Here is a 19,308-nt window from a genome sequence, read left to right as displayed (position 1 = left end):
AAAGTTAGAAAACACCATAAGAAATGTCATTATTAATCTTACTAAATATAAATCAAAACAAAATAAGTTTATACTGTCACAAAAAAAGCAGCTTTGATTCTTACTGTTTGACAGAATGTTGATGAAATTCTAATTGTGCAATAAAATAACAATGTATATAAGAGCAGTAAGTCTCTATAGAATCTTAAAGGAACTCTGTCACCTGAATTTGGCGGGACTGGTTTTGGGTCATATGGGCGGAGTTTTCGGGTGTTTGATTCACCCTTTCCTTACCCACTGGCTGCATGCTGGCTGCAATATTGGATTGAAGTTCATTCTCTGTCCTCCGTAGTACACGCCTGCGCAAAGCAATCTTGCCTTGTGCAGGCATGTACTATGGAGGACAGAGAATGAATTTCAATCCAATATTGCAGCCAGCATGCAGCCAGCGGATAAGGAAAGGGTGAATCAAACACCCGAAAACTCCGCCCATATGACCCAAAACCAGTCCAGCCAAATTCAGGTGACAGGTTCCCTTTAAGGTAAAAACAGAGGTACTCACCGCACTGATATAACCTGGTCTATGAGCTTCTTCGTCAGTTTCAATGTGTTTGTGCCAAACGAAGGTCCTCCCAGCTCTAAAAAGTACAAACAGTAAAATTCAATGTCTCTTTCTCCACTTAAACAGCAAATTGTCTCTTCAGAGAGGAAGAGGATTAGAACTCTAGTGCCACCTATTGGAAGTAGCAATCCTAAGGGTACCGTCACACAGTGGCACTTTGATCGCCAGGACGGCACGATCCGTGACGTTCCAGCGACATCGTTACGATCTCGCTGTGTCTGACACGCTACTGCAATCAGGGACCCCGCTGAGAATCGTACGTCGTAGCAGATCGTCTGAAACTTTATTTAGTCGCTGGATCTCCCGCTGACATCGCCGATGTTTACCCTGGTTACCAGCGTAAACGTAAAAAAAACAAACACTACATACTTACCTTCAGCTGTCTGTCTCCGGCGCTCTGCTTCTCTGCACTCCTCCTGCATCCTGTGTCAGCGCCGGCCAGCCAGAAAGCACAGCGGTGACGTCACCGCTCTGCTTTCTGGCTGACCGGAGCTGACAGTGCAGAGGAAAGCACAGCGCCGGATGACAGACACGGAATGTGAGTATGTACTGTTTGTTTTTTTTACGTTTACGCTGGTAACCAGGGTAAACATCGGGTTACTAAGCCCCGCCGCCCTGCGCTTAGTAACCCGATGTTTACCCTGGTTACCAGGGGACTTCGGGATCGTTGGTCGCTGGAGAGCTGTCTGTGTGACAGCTCTCCAGCGACCAAACAGCGACGCTGCAGCGATCGACATCGTTGTCGTATCGCTGCAGTGTCGTTTCAGTGTGACGGTACCCTAACAGTCAATGTCGACCCTTTAACGAGCCTTATCACATGACTTAGGATAAGAGCCAAACCAGAATCTCAATTTGCAGACACTGTGTTTCGGGGGACTGCCCCTCGTAAGTGCAAAGTGGAGATCTGGTTTGGCTGATTGAGAGGCGTCTGACCGGGATCCAAGAAGTATTGTTTCTCCTTGCGGAGAGTGGCATGTTAAGCATGTCGAGATGAGGAGACTAAAGGTACCTTCACACTCAGCGACGCTGCAGCGATACCGACAACGATGTCGATCGCTGCAGCGTCGCTGTTTGGTCGCTGGAGAGCTGTCACACAAACAGCTCTCCAGCCACCAACGATCCCGAGGTCCCCGGTAACCAGGGTAAACATCGGGTTACTAAGCACAGGGCTGCGCTTAGTAACCCGATGTTTACCATGGTTACCAGCGTAAACGTTAAAAAAACAAACACTACATAGTTACCTTCGGTGTCTGTCCTCCGGCGCTCTGCTTTCCTCTGCACTGTCAGCGCCGGTCAGCTGGAAAGCAGAGCGGTGACGTCACCGCTGTGCTTTCCGGCTGGCCGGCGCTGACACAGGATGCAGGAGGAGTGCAGAGAAGCAGAGCGCCGGGGACAGACAGCTGAAGGTAAGTATGTAGTGTTTGTTTTTTTAACGTTTACGCTGGTAACCAGGGTAAACATCGAGTTACTAAGCGCGGCCCTGCGCTTAGTAACCCGATGTTTACCCTGGTTACCAGGGAAGACATCGCTGGATCGGCGTCACACACGCCGATCCAGCGATGTCAGCGGGAGATCCAGCGACGAAATAAAGTTCTTGACTTTCCTCAGCGACCAACGATCTCCCAGCAGGGGCCTGATCGTTGGTCGCTGTCACACATAACGATTTCCTTAACGATATCGTTGCTATGTCACAAAAAGCAACGATATCGTTAACGATATCGTTATGTGTGACGGTACCTTTAAAGCTGCTATGCTCCTCTGGGAAATATGCAAATTGTCTCTTCAGAGAGGAAGAGGACTAGAACTCTAGTGCCACCTATTGGAAGTAGCAATCCTTACAGTCAATGTTGACCCTTTAACAAGCCTTATCACATGACTTAGGATAAGAGCCAAACCAGAATCTCAATTTGCAGACACTGTGTTTCGGGGTACTGCCCCTCGTCAGTGCAAAGTGGAGATCTGGTTCCACTTAAACAGAAAACAATAACAAATTCAAATATGCTTTACAATTCATTCATATTAATGGTATTAAGGAGTTGTAATTTATATTGGTTCCCCATGTTCATATAATTAATGTAATTATTATCTATTATTGTGTGTTAATTAGCTCTCAGGATGGCTGTCATATAGGATGGATGGTTGGCAAAGAAAGCACTTTCACTCCAACACAAAGAATTAGGTTCAAAACTCTGAAACCAACTCTATTATTGTAAATACGGCAAAACAATTGCATCACAGTACATTAAACCCTTAATGACTAAGCCAATTTTGACCTTAAAGGGAACCTGTCACCCCGGTTTTTCAGTACGAGATAAAAATACTGTTAAATAGGGCCTGAGCTTTGCGTTACTATAGTGTATTTTGTGTACCCTGATTCCACCCCTAAGCTGCCGAAATAACTTACCAAAGTCGCCGTTTTCGCCTGTTTAACAGTATTTTTATCTCGTACTGAAAAACCGGGTGACAGGTTCCCTTTAATGACGAAGCCAAATTTTACAATTCTGACCAGTGTCACTTTATGAGGTTTATGAGGTAATAACTCTGGAACACTTCAACATATCCCACTGATTCTGAGAGTTTTTTCGTGATAAATTGTACTTGATGATATTGGTAATATTTCTTCAATATGATGTGTTTATTTGTGGAAAAAATGGAAATTTAGCAAAAAGGTTGAAAATGTTTCATTTTTATGCCCACAAAATAGTTAATAATAGTTATGTCACACAAAATAGTTAATAAATATCATTTCTCATTCTCACATGTCTATAATTTTTTTTTGTTAGGAACTTAGAAGAGTTAAAATTGACTAGCAATTTCTCATTTATCCAACAAAATTTACAAAATCATTTTTTTTGGGACCACATCACATTTAGGCCGCCGTCACACTAGCGAGTTTTACGGACGTATGAGCGCATAAAATACGTCCGTAAAACTCGCCTAACAAACGTCCCAATTATTCTCTATGCCCCAGCTCCTATCTGCCGTATTTTACTGATCAGTATTATACGGCTTTCTACGGCCGTAGAAAATCGCAGCATGCTGCGTTTGTCACCGTATTGCGCAAAAAAAAGCCAATGAAAGTCTATGGGAGCCAGAAAAATACGGATTACACACGGACCAGCAGTGTGACTTGCGAGAAATACGCAGCGGTGTTAGAGAGAAAAGCCGGCAATTCAGTGCGGTGTACAGTAAAATCACACTGACAGCTTACCGTAGAATAGTTAGAATAAATGTGTACACATAGAATAGGTATATATATATATATGTCAGTGAGACACATATATGTATATATATTATTATTTCATACAGCGCTAGATAGCTTTAAAGCCGGTAATTCAATTGCCGGCTTTTGCTATCTCCTTCCTAAACCCGACATGATATGAGACATGGCTTACATGCAGTAAACCATCTCATATTCCCATTTTTTTTGCATATTCCATACTACTAATGTTAGTAGTGTGTATATGCAAAATTTGGCCGTTCTAGCTATTAAATTAAAGGGTTAAATGGTGGAAAAAATTGGCATGGGCTCCCGCGCAATTTTCTCCACCAGAGTAGTAAAGCCAGTGACTGAGGGCAGATATTAATAGCCCGGAGAGGGTCCACGGTTATTGCCCCCCCCTGGCTAAAAACATCTGCCCCCAGCCACCCCAGAAAAGGCACATCTGGAAGATGCGCCTATTCTGGCACTTGGCCACTCTCTTCCCATTCCCCTGTAGCGGTGGGATATGGGGTAATGAAGGGTTAATGCCACCTTGCTATTGTAAGGTGACATTAAGCCAAATTAATAATGGAGAGGCGTCAATTATGACACCTATCCATTATTAATCCAATACTAGTAAAGGGTTAAAAAAAACACAAACACATTAATAATAATTATTTTAATGAAATAAAAACAAAGGTTGTTGTAATAATTTATTCTACACTCAATCCTTCTGAAGACCCTCGCTCTGTAACAAAGTAAAAATAATAAACCAACAATATACATACCTTCCGCAGATCTGTAACGTCCCATGATGTAAATCCATCTGAAGGGGTTAAAATATTTTGCAGCCAGGAGCTCTGCTAATGCAGCGCTGCTCCTTGCTGCAAAACCCCGGAGAATGAAGGTAATGTAGGTCAATGACCTATATTTACCTTCATTTGCGGTGAGGCGCCCTCTGCTGGCTGTTCCTGGAGCGTGGGAACTTTCCTAGAAAGCTCCCAGGCTCGAGTTCATATGAGGGCGCCCTCTGCTGGTAGTGCACAGATGCACAGCCACAGCCAGATTACTATGCTGTTCCTTTGACTCAGACCAGAACATTGCCCTCGCAGTGTACTGATCCAGAATCAGACCCTGATGAGACTATGGTGCCCCGTCACGAACGCTATACCACCGGCTTACACGGTGACACAGACAAAGTTGCGCACGAGATAGAAGAGGAATTCATAGATGACCCAGTTGTTGACCCCGATTGGCAGCCATTGGGGGAACAGGGTGCAGGCGGCAGTAGCTCTGAAGCGGAAGCGGAGGAGCCGCAACAGGCATCAACCTCGCAACAGGTTCCATATGCCAGGCCCGTATCTGGCCAAAAACGTGTGGCAAAACCAAAACCAGTTGTAGGACAGCGTGGCCATCCGGTTAAAGAAGCTCAGTCTGCAATGCCTGAAAAGGTATCCGATAGTAGAAAGAGTGCAGTCTGGCATTTTTTTAAACAACATCCAAATGATCAGCGCAAAGTCATCTGTCAAAAATGTTCAACTACCTTAAGCAGAGGTCAGAATCTTAAAAGTCTAAATACAAGTTGCATGCGTAGACATTTAACCACCATGCATTTGCAAGCCTGGACTAACTACCAAACGTCCCTTAAGGTTGTAGCACCCTCGGCCAATGAAGCTAGTCAGCAACGCTACATCCCTTCCCTCACTGTAAGCCCACCATTTCCCGCACCACCTGCAGTAAATGTGCAGGTTTCGTCGCCAGGCCAAAGCAGTCAGGGAATCACCAGGTTCGTGGTAGGAAACACTGCATGAAGGGCACCAGTAAGAATACCATCTCCAACCCTCTCTCAGTCTGCCATGTCCACCGGCACCCCCGCTAGTTCCACGATCTGCAGCGCTCCAGTCCAGCTCACCCTACATGAGACTCTCGTTAGGAAAAGGAAGTACTCATCCTCGCATCCGCGTACACAGGGTTTGAACGCCCACATTGCTAGACTAATCTCGTTAGAGATGATGCCCTACCGGTTAGTTGAAAGCAAAGCTTTCAAAGCCCTGATGGACTACGCTGTACCACGCTACGAGCTACCCAGTCGACACTTCTTTTCGAGAAAAGCCATCCCAGCCCTCCACTAGCATGTAAAAGACCGCATCGTCCATGCACTCAGGCAATCTGTGAGTACAAAGGTGCACCTGACAACAGATGCATGGACCAGTAGGCATGGCCAGGGACGTTAGGTGTCCATCACGGCACACTGGGTTAATGTGGTGGATGCAGGGTCCACAGGGGACAGCAATATTGGGACAGATCTGCCTAGCCCACGGTCTAGGAAACAGTTGGCTGTAGGCATTTGCCCCCCCTCCAATTCCTCCTCATCCTCCTGCAGAAGCGAGAGCTCGTCCACAGACCGCAGTCGCACGAGCACTCCATCCGCAGCTGCCACTGTTGTACACGAGGTGTCCCATTATGGGACAGCTAGTGGCAAGCGTCAGCAGGCTGTATTGGCAATGAAGTGTTTGCGCGACAACAGACACACCGCGGAAGTTCTGTCCGAGTTCTTGCAGCAAGAAACTCAGTCATGGCTGGGCAGTGTACATCTTGAGGCAGGCAAGGTAGTGAGTGATAACGGAAGGAATTTTATGGCTGCCATAGCCCTTTCTGTTGTGAATTCCGCTCTTGGGCTCCCTCCGGTGGTAGTAAGTGGCACTTTTGTGAGTTCTGCTCTTGGGCTCCCTCTTGTGGTTTCAAGTGGTATGGCTGCTCCTTGGAGTTAGTTGTCATCAGCTGCCTCCACTTATCGTCTCTTCTGATCGGCTATTTAAGCCTGGCTCTATCTTCAGCCAGTGCCACTTGTAAATGGTTCCTGGTTGGATTCACATCTCTTTGGATTTCTGTTGTGAATTCTGTTGTCGGGCTCCCTCCTGTGGTCATGAATGGTACTTCGGCTGGTTCTGTCCATGGACTTCCTCTGGTGGGTGTTTCTGAGTTTCACAGGTGACGAGGTTAATTCGTTAGCTGCTGCTCTATTTAACTCCACTTAGATCTTTGCTCCATGCCACTTGTCAATGTTCCAGTATTGGTCTGTTCACTCCTTGATCGTTCTTGTGACCTGTCTTCCCATCAGAAGCTAAGTTCCAGCTTGTATTTCTTTGGTTTGCTATTTTTCTGTCCAGCTTGCTATTTAATTCGTTGTCTTGCTTGCTGGAAGCTCTGGGACGCAGAGGGAGCGCCTCCGCACCGTGAGTCGGTGCGGAGGGTCTTTTTGCGCCCTCTGCGTGGTCTTTTTGTAGGTTTTTGTGCTGACCGCAAAGTAACCTTTCCTATCCTCGGTCTGTTCAGTAAGTCGGGCCTCACTTTGCTAAATCTATTTCATCTCTGTGTTTGTATTTTCATCTTTACTCACAGTCATTATATGTGGGGGGCTGCCTTTTCCTTTGGGGAATAATTTCTCTGAGGCAAGGTAGGCTTTATTTTTCTATCTTCAGGGCTAGCTAGTTTCTTAGGCTGTGCCGAGTTGCATAGGGAGCGTTAGGCGCAATCCACGGCTATTTCTAGTGTGTTTGATAGGTTTAGGGATTGCGGTCAGCAGAGTTCCCACGTCCCAGAGCTCGTCCTTATTATCAGTAACTATCAGGTCATTCCGTGTGCTCTTAACCACCAGGTCCATTATTGTCCTGACCACCAGGTCATAACAGTACAGGTGGCCCAAAGTACTAATGCATCTCAATAGAGGGATAAGAGAAGTTCTGAGACCATTTTTTTTTCTTTGCAGTGTGTTTTGTCTCTATTTTCCCCTTTACCTCTGGGTGGTTCAGGACACTGGTGTAAACATGGACATTCAAGGTCTGTCCTCTTGGATGGATAATCTCACTATAAGTGTACAAAACATTCAAGATTTTGTGGTTCAGAATCCGATGTCACAGCCTAGGATTCCAATTCCTGATTTGTTTTTTGGTGATAGATCTAAGTTCTTGAATTTCAAAAGTAATTGTAAATTGTTTCTTGCCTTGAAACCTCGCTCCTCAGGTGACCCTGTTCAACAAGTAAAGATCATTATTTCTTTGTTACGTGGTGACCCTCAAGACTGGGCATTTTCCCTTGCGCCAGGAGATCCGGCATTGCGTGATGTTGATGCGTTTTTCCTGGCGCTTGGATTGCTTTATGACGAACCTAATTCAGTGGATCAGGCAGAGAAAATCTTGCTGGCTCTGTGTCAGGGTCAGGATGAAGCGGAGATATATTGTCAGAAGTTTAGAAAGTGGTCTGTGCTCACTCAATGGAATGAATGTGCCCTGGCAGCAATCTTCAGAAAGGGTCTCTCTGAAGCCCTTAAGGATGTCATGGTGGGGTTTCCCATGCCTGCTGGTCTGAATGAGTCTATGTCCTTGGCCATTCAGATCGATCGACGCTTGCGTGAGCGTAAAGCTGTGCACCATTTGGCGGTACTATCTGAGCATGGGCCTGAGCCTATGCAATGTGATAGGACTTTGACCAGAGCTGAACGGCAAGAACACAGACGTCGGAATGGGCTATGTTTTTACTGTGGTGATTCCACTCATGCTATCTCCGATTGTCCTAAGCGCACTAAGCGGTTCGCTAGGTCTGCCACCATTGGTACGGTACAGTCAAATTTCAGTATCCTTTGCCGTTGCTGTTTGATTTGTTTGCTCGTATTAAAGGGGCTAGTTGGTTCACCAAGATAGATCTTGGTGGGGCGTATAATCTTGTGCGTATTAAACAAGGCGATGAATGGAAAACAGCATTTAATACGCCCGAGGGCCATTTTGAGTACCTGGTTATGCTATTCGGGCTTTCCAATGCTCCATCAGTATTTCAGTCCTTTATGCATGACATCTTCCGAGAGTACCTGGATAAATTCCTGATTGTGTATTTGGATGATATTTTGGTCTTTTCGGATGATTGGGAGTCTCATGTGAAGCAGGTCAGAATGGTGTTCCAGGTCCTTCGTGCGAATTCTTTGTTTGTGAAGGGGTCAAAGTGTCTCTTTGGAGTTCAGAAGGTTTCATTTTTGGGGTTAATTTTTTCCCCTTCTACTATCGAGATGGTCCCTGTTAAAGTCCAGGCCATTTACGATTGGACTCAGCCGACATCTGTGAAGAGCCTGCAAAAGTTCCTGGGCTTTGCTAATTTTTATCGGCGCTTCATCGCTAATTTTTCTACTGTTGCTAAACCGTTGACTGATTTGACCAAGAAGGGTGCTGATGTGGTCAATTGGTCTTCTGCGGCTGTAGAGGATTTTCAGGAGTTGAAGCGTCGTTTTTCTTCTGCCCCTGTGTTGTGCCAGCCAGATGTTTCGCTTCCGTTTCAGGTTGAGGTTGATGCTTCTGAGATTGGAGCAGGGGCTGTTTTGTCGCAAAGAAGTTCTGAGGGCTCGGTGATGAAGCCATGTGCTTTCTTTTCTAGAAAGTTTTCGCCTGCTGAGCGTAACTATGATGTTGGTAATCATGAATTGTTGGCCATGAAGTGGGCATTCGAGGAGTGGCGTCATTGGCTGGAAGGAGCCAAGCATCGCGTGGTGGTCTTGACAGATAACAAGAATTTGACTTATCTTGAGTCTGCCAAACGGTTGAATCCGAAACAGGCTCGATGGTCATTATTTTTCTCCCGTTTTGATTTTGTGGTTTCGTACCTTCCGGGCTCTAAGAATGTGAAGGCTGATGCCCTGTCAAGGAGTTTTGTGCCTGACTCTCCGGGTGTTCCTGAGCCGGCGGGTATTCTCAAAGAGTGGGTAATTTTGTCAGCCATCTCCCCTGATTTGCGGCGGGTGCTGCAAAAATTTCAGGCTGATAGACCTGACCGTTGCCCAGCGGAGAAACTGTTTGTCCCTGATAGATGGACTAGTAGAGTTATCTTTGAGATTCATTGTTCAGTGTTGGCTGGGCATCCTGGAATCTTTGGTACCAGAGATTTGGTGGCTAGATCCTTCTGGTGGCCGTCTTTGTCGCGGGATGTGCCTTCTTTTGTGCAGTCCTGTGGGACTTGTGCTCGGGCTAAGCCCTGCTGTTCTTGTGCCAGTGGGTTGCTTTTGCCCTTGCCGGTCCCGAAGAGGCCCTGGACGCATATTTCTATGGATTTTATTTCGGATCTCCCCGTCTCTCAAAAGATGTCGGTCATTTGGGTGGTTTGTGATCGCTTTTCTAAGATGGTCCATTTGGTACCTTTGTCTAAATTGCCTTCCTCCTCTTATTTGGTGCCATTATTTTTCCAGCATGTGGTTCGTTTACATGGTATCCTGGAGAACATCGTTTCTGACAGAGGTTCCCAGTTTGTTTCAAGGTTTTGGCGATCCTTTTGTGCTAGGATGGGCATTGATTTGTCTTTTTCCTCGGCTTTCCATCCTCAGACAAATGGCCAAACCGAACGAACTAATCAAACTTTGGAAACATATCTGAGATGCTTTGTTTCTGCTGATCAGGATGATTGGGTGTCCTTTTTGCCGTTGGCTGAGTTCGCCCTTAATAATCGGGCCAGCTCGGCTACTTTGGTTTCGCCGTTTTTCTGCAATTCTGGTTTCCATCCTCGTTTCTCTTCAGGGCAGGTTGAGTCTTCAGACTGTCCTGGTGTAGATACTGTGGTAAATAGGTTGCAGCAGATTTGGACTCATGTGGTGGACAATTTGACATTGTCCCAGGAGAAGGCTCAACGTTTCGCTAACTGCCGGCGCTCTGTGGGTCCCCGACTTTGTGTTGGGGATTTGGTTTGGTTGTCGTCTCGTTATGTTCCTATGAAGGTTTCCTCTCCTAAGTTTAAGCCTCATTTCATTGGTCCGTATAAGATTTCTGAGGTTATCAATCCTGTGTCATTTCGTTTGGCCCTTCCTGCTTTTGCCATCCATAATGTGTTCCATAGGTCGTTATTGCGGAGATACGTGGCGCCTGTGATTCCATCCGTTGATCCTCCTGCCCCGGTGTTAGTTGAGGGGGAGCTGGAGTATGTGGTGGATAAGATTTTGGATTTTCGTGTTTCGAGACGGAAACTCCAGTACCTGGTCAAGTGGAAGGGTTACGGTCAGGAAGATAATTCCTGGGTTTTTGCCTCTGATGTTCATGCTGCCGATCTGGTTCGTGCCTTTCATTTGGCTCATCCTGGTCGGCCTGGGGGCTCTGGTGAGGGTTCGGTGACCCCTCCTCAAGGGGGGGGTACTGTTGTGAATTCTGTTGTCGGGCTCCCTCCTGTGGTCATGAATGGTACTTCGGCTGGTTCTGTCCATGGACTTCCTCTGGTGGGTGTTTCTGAGTTTCACAGGTGATGAGGTTAATTCATTAGCTGCTGCTCTATTTAACTCCACTTAGATCTTTGCTCCATGCCACCTGTCAATGTTCCAGTATTGGTCTGTTCACTCCTGGATCGTTCTTGTGACCTGTCTTCCCATCAGAAGCTAAGTTCCAGCTTGTATTTATTTGGTTTGCTATTTTTCTGTCCAGCTTGCTATTTAATTAGTTGTCTTGCTTGCTGGAAGCTCTGTGACGCAGAGGGAGCGCCTCCGCACCGTGAGTCGGTGCGGAGGGTCTTTTTGCGCCCTCTGCGTGGTCTTTTTGTAGGTTTTTGTGCTGACCGCAAAGTAACCTTTCCTATCCTCGGTCTGTTCAGTAAGTCGGGCCTCACTTTGCTAAATCTATTTCATCTCTGTGTTTGTATTTTCATCTTTACTCACAGTCATGATATGTGGGGGGCTGCCTTTTCCTTTGGGGAATTTCTCTGAGGCAAGGTAGGCTTTATTTTTCTATCTTCAGGGCTAGCTAGTTTCTTAGGCTGTGCCGAGTTGCATAGGGAGCGTTAGGCGCAATCCACGGCTATTTCTAGTGTGTTTGATAGGTTTAGGGATTGCGGTCAGCAGAGTTCCCACGTCCCAGAGCTTGTCCTTATTATCAGTAACTATCAGGTCATTCCGTGTGCTCTTAACCACCAGGTCCATTATTGTCCTGACCACCAGGTCATAACAGATTTCCCTGTTATCCTGACCAGTTCTGCAAAGCTAAGTTCACAGATTGTGGACTTATCCGTTCAGTGCTTTCTATGTTTGTCCAGCGTTATCAGTATGAATTAATTCTGTCTTGCTGGAAGCTCTGGGAAGCAGATTTACCCTCCACACCTTTAGTCAGGTGTAGAGACTTTTTTTGTAAACTCTGCGTGGATTTTTGTAGTGTTTTATACTGACCGCACAGTATTCCATCCTGTCCTATCTATCAAGCTAGACTGGCCTCCTGTGCTCATCCTGGTTTCATTCTGTGTATGTCTTTTCCCTCTCCACTCACAGTCATTATTTGTGGGGGCTAATCTATCCTTTGGGGATTTTCTCTGAGGCAAGATAGTTTTTCTTCTTCTGTCTTTAGGGGTATTTAGCTCTTAGGCTGTGACGAGATGCCTAGGGAGAGTTAGGAGCATTCCACGGCTACTTCTAGTGTTGTGTTGAGCTTAGGGACTGCGGTCAGTACAGTTACCACTTCCTTCAGAGCTCGTTCCATGTTGCTCCTAGACCACCGCATCATAACAGTACAAGTGGCCAAAAATGAATTAAATGCATCTCAAAAGAAGGAAAAGAAAGTTCTGAACCATTTTTTTCTGTGCTTTGGTTTGTCTTTTTTTTTTTCCTCTTGATATCTGGGTGGTTCAGGATATATGCTTTGGCATGGATGTTCAGGGTTTGTTTTCTCGTGTGGATCAACTTGCTGCAAGAGTACAGAGTATCCAGGACTATGTTGTCCAGACTCCGGCTTTAGAGCCTAGAATTCCTACTCCTGATTTGTTTTTTGGAGACAGATCCAAGTTTTTGAACTTTAAAAATAACTGCAGATTGTTTTTTGCTTTGAAACCCCGTTCTTCTGGTGATCCCATTCAGCAAGTAAAAATCATCATATCCTTGCTGCGTGGTGACCCTCAAGACTGGGCTTTTTCTCTTGAAACAGGGGATCCGGCATTATTGAATGTTGATGCATTTTTTCAAGAGCTCGGATTATTGTATGACGAACCTAATTCTGTGGATCATGCAGAAAAAACCCTGTTGGCCTTGTGTCAAGGTCAGGAAGCGGCAGAGTTATACTGCCAGAAATTTAGAAAATGGTCTGTGCTCACTAAATGGAATGAAGAGGCTCTGGCTGCTATTTTCAGAAAAGGTCTTTCTGAAGCTCTTAAAGATGTTATGGTGGGCTTTCCTACGCCTGACGGTTTGAGCGAATCTATGTTTCTAGTCATTCAGATTGATCGGCGTCTGCGCGAGCGCAAAGCTGTGCACCATATGGCAGTATCCTCTGAGCAGAGTCCAGAACCTATGCAATGTGATAGGATTTTGACTAGAACAGAACGGCAGGAATTCAGACATCAGAATAGGCTGTGTTTTTACTGTGGTGATTCTGCTCATGCTATCTCTGATTGCCCTAAGCGTACTAAGAGAGTCGCTAGGTCTGTTACCATTAGTACTATACAGCCTAAATTTCTCTTATCTGTGACCCTGATTTGTTCATTGTCGTCCTTTTCTGTCATGGCATTTGTGGATTCAGGCGCTGCCCTGAACTTAATGGACTTAGAATTCGCCAGGCGCTGTGGTTTTTCCTTGCAGCCTTTGCAGAGCCCTATTCCTTTGAGGGGTATTGATGCTACACCCTTGGCCAAGGATAAACCTCAGTACTGGACACAGATGACTATGTACATGGCTCCAGCACATCAGGAAGATTGCCGTTTTCTGGTGTTGCATAACCTGCATGATGTTGTTGTACTGGGTTTTCCATGGTTACAGGAACATAATCCGGTGCTGGATTGGAAAACTATGTCGGTGACTAGTTGGGGTTGTCAAGGGGTACATAGTGACGTTCCTTTGATGTCAATTTCCTCTTCCCCCTCTTTTGAGGTCCCTGAGTTTTTGTCGGATTTCCAGGATGAGCCCAAGTCCAGTTCCCTTCCTCCGCACAGGGACTGTGATTGTGCTATTAACTTGATTCCTGGTTGCAAGTTCCCTAAGGGCCGACTTTTCAATCTGTCTGTGCCAGAGCATGCCGCCATGTGGAGTTATGTCAAGGAGTCTTTGGAGAAGGGGCATATTCGGCCCTCTTCGTCACCATTGGGAGCGGGTTTCTTTTTTGTTGCTAAGAAGGATGGCTCCTTGAGACCCTGTATTCATTATCATCTTCTTAATAAGATCACGGTCAAATTCCAATACCCCTTGCCTTTGCTTACTGATTTGTTTGCTAAGATTAAGGGGGCTAGTTGGTTTACTAAGATTGACCTCCGAGGGGCATATAATCTTGTTCGTATTAAACAGGGTGACGAATGGAAAACTGCATTTAATACGCCCGAAGGCCATTTTGAATACCTTGTGATGCCATTTGGGCTCTCTAATGCTCCATCTGTGTTCCAGTCTTTCATGCATGATATTTTCCGCAATTATCTTGATAAATTCATGGTCATATATTTGGATGATATTTTGATTTTTTCCGATGATTGGGAGTCTCATGTGAAGCAGGTCAGGATGGTGTTCCAGATCCTTCGTGATAATGCTTTGTTTGTGAAGGGGTCTAAGTGCCTATTCGGAGTTCAGAAGGTCTCTTTTTTGGGTTTTATTTTTTCTCCCTCGTCTATAGAAATGGATCCTGTTAAGGTCCAAGCTATTCATGACTGGATCCAACCCACATCTGTGAAGGGCCTTCAAAAATTTTTGGGCTTTGCTAATTTCTATCGCCGTTTCATTGCCAACTTTTCCAGTGTGGTTAAGCCCCTTACTGATTTGACGAAGAAAGGCGCTGATGTGACGAATTGGTCCTCTGAGGCTGTTGAGGCCTTTCAGGAGCTTAAACGCCGATTTACTTCTGCCCCTGTGTTGCGTCAGCCGGATGTTTCTCTTCCTTTTCAGGTTGAGGTCGACGCTTCTGAGATTGGGGCAGGGGCCGTTTTGTCTCAGAGGGAGTCTGATGGTTCTTTGATGAAACCGTGTGCTTTATTTTCCAGAAAGTTTTCGCATGCGGAACGCAATTATGATGTTGGCAATCGGGTTTTGTTGGCTATGAAGTGGGCGTTTGAGGAGTGGCGACATTGGCTTGAGGGAGCTAAACACCGCGTTGTGGTCCTGACCGATCATAAGAATCTGATTTACCTCGAGTCGGACAAGCGGCTGAATCCTAGACAGGCTCGATGGTCCCTGTTTTTCTCCCGTTTTGATTTTGTAGTCTCGTATCTTCCGGGATCTAAGAATGTTAAGGCTGATGCCCTCTCTAGGAGTTTTTCGCCTGATTCTCCTGGAGTCCTTGAGCCGGTTGGCATTCTTAAGGAGGGGGTGATTCTTTCTGCTATCTCCCCTGATTTGCGGCGGGTGCTTCAGGAATTTCAGGCTGATAGGCCTGACCGCTGTCCAGTGGGGAAGCTGTTTGTTCCTGATAGTTGGACAAGTAAGGTAATTTCTGAGGTTCATTGTTCAGTGTTGGCTGGTCATCCTGGGATTTTTGGTACCAGAGACTTGGTTGCCAGGTCCTTTTGGTGGCTTTCCTTGTTGCGCGATGTGCGTGCTTTTGTGCAGTCCTGTGGGACTTGCGCCCGGGCCAAGCCTTGCTGTTCCCACGCTAGTGGGTTGCTTTTGCCTTTGCCGGTCCCTGAGAGGCCCTGGACGCATATTTCCATGGATTTTATTTCGGATCTTCCTGTTTCACAGAAGATGTCTGTTATCTGGTTGTTTGTGACCGGTTCTCTAAAATGGTCCATATGGTACCTTTGCCTAAGTTGCCTTCCTCCTCAGATTTGGTTCCATTATTTTTTCAGCATGTGGTTCGTTTGCATGGCATTCCGGAGAATATTGTGTCTGACAGAGGTTCTCAGTTTGTCTCTAGATTTTGGCGGGCCTTTTGTGCTAGGATGGGCATTGATTTGTCTTTTTCTTCGGCGTTTCATCCTCAGACTAATGGCCAAACTGAGCGAACTAATCAGACCTTGGAGACCTATTTGAGATGCTTTGTGTCTGCTGATCAGGATGATTGGGTGTCTTTCTTGCCGTTGGCCGAGTTTGCCCTTAATAATCGGGCTAGTTCGGCTACTTTGGTTTCACCTTTCTTTTGTAATTTTGGTTTTCATCCTCGTTTTTCTTCTGGGCAGGTTGAGCCTTCTGATTGTCCTGGTGTTGATTCTGTGGTGGACAGGCTGCAGCAGATTTGGACTCTTGTGGTGGACAATTTGACGTTATCTCAGGAAAGGGCTCAACATTTTGCTAACCGCCGTCGGTGTGTTGGTCCCCGTCTTCGTGTGGGGCATTTGGTTTGGTTGTCTTCTCGTCATGTTCCTATGAAGGTTTCTGCCCCTAAGTTTAAGCCTCGGTTTATTGGTCCTTATAACATTTCTGAAATTATTAATCCGGTGTCTTTTCGGTTGGCTCTTCCAGCCTCTTTTGCCATTCATAATGTTTTCCATAGATCTTTGTTGCTGAGATATGTGGTGCCCGTTGTTCCCTCGGTTGACCCTCCTGCCCCGGTGTTGGTTGAGTGAGAGTTGGAATATGAGGTTGAGAAGATTTTGGATTCTCGTTTTTCGAGGCGGAGGCTTCAGTATCTTGTCAAGTGGAAGGGTTATGGCCAGGAGGATAATTCGTGGGTTGTTGCCTCCGATGTCCATGCCACCGATTTGGTTCGTGCTTTTCATTTGGCTCGTCCTGATCGGCCTGGGGGCTCTGGTGAGGGTTCGGTGACCCCTCCTCAAGGGGGGTACTGTTGTGAATTCCGCTCTTGGGCTCCCTCCGGTGGTTGTAAGTGGCACTTTTGTGAGTTCTGCTCTTGGGCTCCCTCTTGTGGTTTCAAGTGGTATGGCTGCTCCTTGGAGTTAGCTGTCATCAGCTGCCTCCACGTATCGTCTCTTCTGATCGGCTATTTAAGCCTGGCTCTTTCTTCAGCCAGTGCCACTTGTAAATGGTTCCTGGTTGGATTCACATCTCTTTGGATTTTCCTGTTATCCTGACCAGTTCTGCAAAGCTAAGTTTTTGCTTGCGCTTTTTTGTTCACAGATTGTGGACTTATCCGTTCAGTGCTTTCTATGTTTGTCCAGCGTTATCAGTATGAATTAATTCTGTCTTGCTGGAAGCTCTGGGAAGCAGATTTACCCTCCACACCTTTAGTCAGGTGTGGAGATTTTTTTTGTAAACTCTGCGTGGATTTTTGTAGTGTTTTATACTGACCGCACATTATTCCATCCTGTCCTATCTATCAAGCTAGACTGGCCTCCTGTGCTCATCCTGGTTTCATTCTGTGTATGTCTTTTCCCTCTCCACTCACAGTCATTATTTGTGGGGGGCTAATCTATCCTTTGGGGATTTTCTCTGAGGCAAGATAGTTTTCCTGCTTCTGTCTTTAGGGGTAGTTAGCTCTTAGGCTGTGACGAGATGCCTAGGGAGAGTTAGGAGCATTCCACGGCTACTTCTAGTGTTGTGTTGAGCTTAGGGACTGCGGTCAGTACAGTTACCACTTCCTTCAGAGCTCGTTCCATGTTGCTGCTAGACCACCGCATCATAACACCTTTCACAACTGAAACACATTCCTTGCCTGGCTCACACCTTAAACCTGGTGGTGCAGTGCTTCCTGAAAAGTTATCCGGGGTTACCCGACCTGCCCCTCAAAGTGCGCAGACTTTGCTCGCATATCCGCCGTTCGCCCGTACACTCCAGCCGTATGCAGAACCATCAGCGGTTTTTGAACTTTCCCCAGCATCGCCTAATCATCGACGTTGCAACAAGGTGGAACTCCACACTGCACATGCTTCAGAGACTGTGCGAACAGAGGCGTGCTGTTATGTATTTGTGGGAGGATACACATACACGGGCAGGCAGTTGGATGGCAGACATGGAGTTGTCAGGTGTGCAGTGTTCGATGGTACAAGACCTGTGTCAAGTCCTTCAGTGTTTTGAGGAATGCACACAGCTGGTTAGTGCAGACAACGCCATAATAAGCAAAGTTTGACGCACATAAAGGAGCAGGCATCTGCAGCCGAGGAAGAGGGAAGCCTTGATGACAGTCAGCCATTGTCTGGTCAGGGCAGTCTACAGGACGAGGTAGCGGGCGAAGAGGAGGAGGACGAGGAGGATGATGGGGATGAGTATTTTTTGAATGAGGAAGCTTCTCCGGGGCCAATAGAAACTGGTGGCGTTGCAAGGCCGGGTTCAGGTTTTTTGAGGGAGACGTAGATTTGCCTGAAACTGCCCCTCAACCCAGCACAACCGCAGATTTGACAACTGGCACTTTGGCCCACATGGCGGATTATGCCTTACGTATCCTCAAAAGGGACCCACGCATTATTAAAATGATGACCGATGATGATTACTGGTTGGCCTGCCTCCTTGATCTTTGCTATAAAGGCAAATTGCAAAATATCATGCCACATGAGAACCTCGAACAAATATTGGCAACCAAACAAGCAAGTCTTGTAGACCGTTTGATTCAGGCATTCCCAGCACACAGCGCCGGTGATGGTTCTCACATGAGCTGCAGGGGGCAACAGGGCAGAGGTGTTAGAGGTGCACAAATCAGAAGTGGCGTTGGACAGAGGGGTTTTCTGACCAGGTTGTGGAGTAATTTCGCAATGACTGCAGACAGGACAGGTACTGCAGCATCAATTCAAAGTGACAGGAGACAACATTTGTCCAGTATGGTTACTAACTATTTTTCATCCCTTATCGATGTTCTCCCTCAACCGTCATTCCCATTTGATTACTGGGCATCCAAAATAGACACCTGGCCTGAATTGGCAGAATATGCATTGCAGGAGCTTGCTTGCCCAGCAGCTAGTGTGCTATCAGAAAGAGTATTCAGTGCTGCTGGTTCAATATTGACCGAAAAAAGGACTCGTCTGGCTACCCAAAATGTTGATGATCTAACCTTCATTAAAATGAACCACTCATGGATTTCTAATTATTTTGCCCCACCTTTCCCGGCTGACACCTAGCTTTCCTATATAAAGGTCTTGCTTGTGGACTGGTCTTCCTGACTGTTCCAATCTCTTAATTTGCAGCAGCTGTTTGTCCAGCATACGACATGTTTACACCTCCCTAAATGGGCTAACTCCCCCCATGGAGCCGTGGTCTCGCCACTTGGCGCAAGCACCCGTGAGAGTGCCGTTTGTCTGAAGAGGTGGGTGTGCCCACTTTTGGTCGACGGCACTGCCACTGGGTCCCTCATAGTACAATAAAGTGTCTCTGGTGGTGGTGGCGTGCATCCAACGTCAGACACACCGTTGTAACATGAGGGGCCCTGGGCCTGTACCGCCGGCCGCAAGAGAGTTCCCCCCCCAGCTCAAACATTGCTCTACCACTTGCAAAATTATCTCTCACAGTTCCACCAATGTTTAGTCTATGCGCTGACATCCTTCAATGCCTGGCACTGACAATACCAATTTGTTGACATGTATGATGCTAGTTAAAATAGTCAGGGTCAGTGTCCTATATTGACACCAGTAAATACTTAGCGCCAAATGACTAAGTCTGAAACTCAGCAGAGGAGCCCACCCCTGTACCTAAGTATGCCACCTTTTT

The 19,308-nt window shown here is 46.4% G+C and overlaps 1 protein-coding gene across 2 annotated transcripts in view; it reads right to left on the bottom strand.

The window, feature by feature from the left end:
* LOC138665529 (L-threonine ammonia-lyase-like) overlaps positions 1-19,308 on the bottom strand; it is a 406,691-nt gene that overhangs the window by 93,662 nt on the left and 293,721 nt on the right. For both annotated transcript variants that reach the window (XM_069753102.1, XM_069753101.1), the window contains exon 7: positions 542-617. In XM_069753102.1, the coding sequence (XP_069609203.1) occupies positions 542-617 (76 nt within the window). The remainder of the gene's footprint in view (positions 1-541; positions 618-19,308) is intronic.

The sequence above is a fragment of the Ranitomeya imitator genome, chromosome 2 (assembly GCF_032444005.1).
Source record: "Ranitomeya imitator isolate aRanImi1 chromosome 2, aRanImi1.pri, whole genome shotgun sequence".
NCBI classification, from domain to species: Eukaryota; Metazoa; Chordata; class Amphibia; order Anura; family Dendrobatidae; genus Ranitomeya; species Ranitomeya imitator.
Note: the sequence above shows the minus strand (reverse complement) of the source record. Positions and strands in the feature narration are given on the sequence as shown.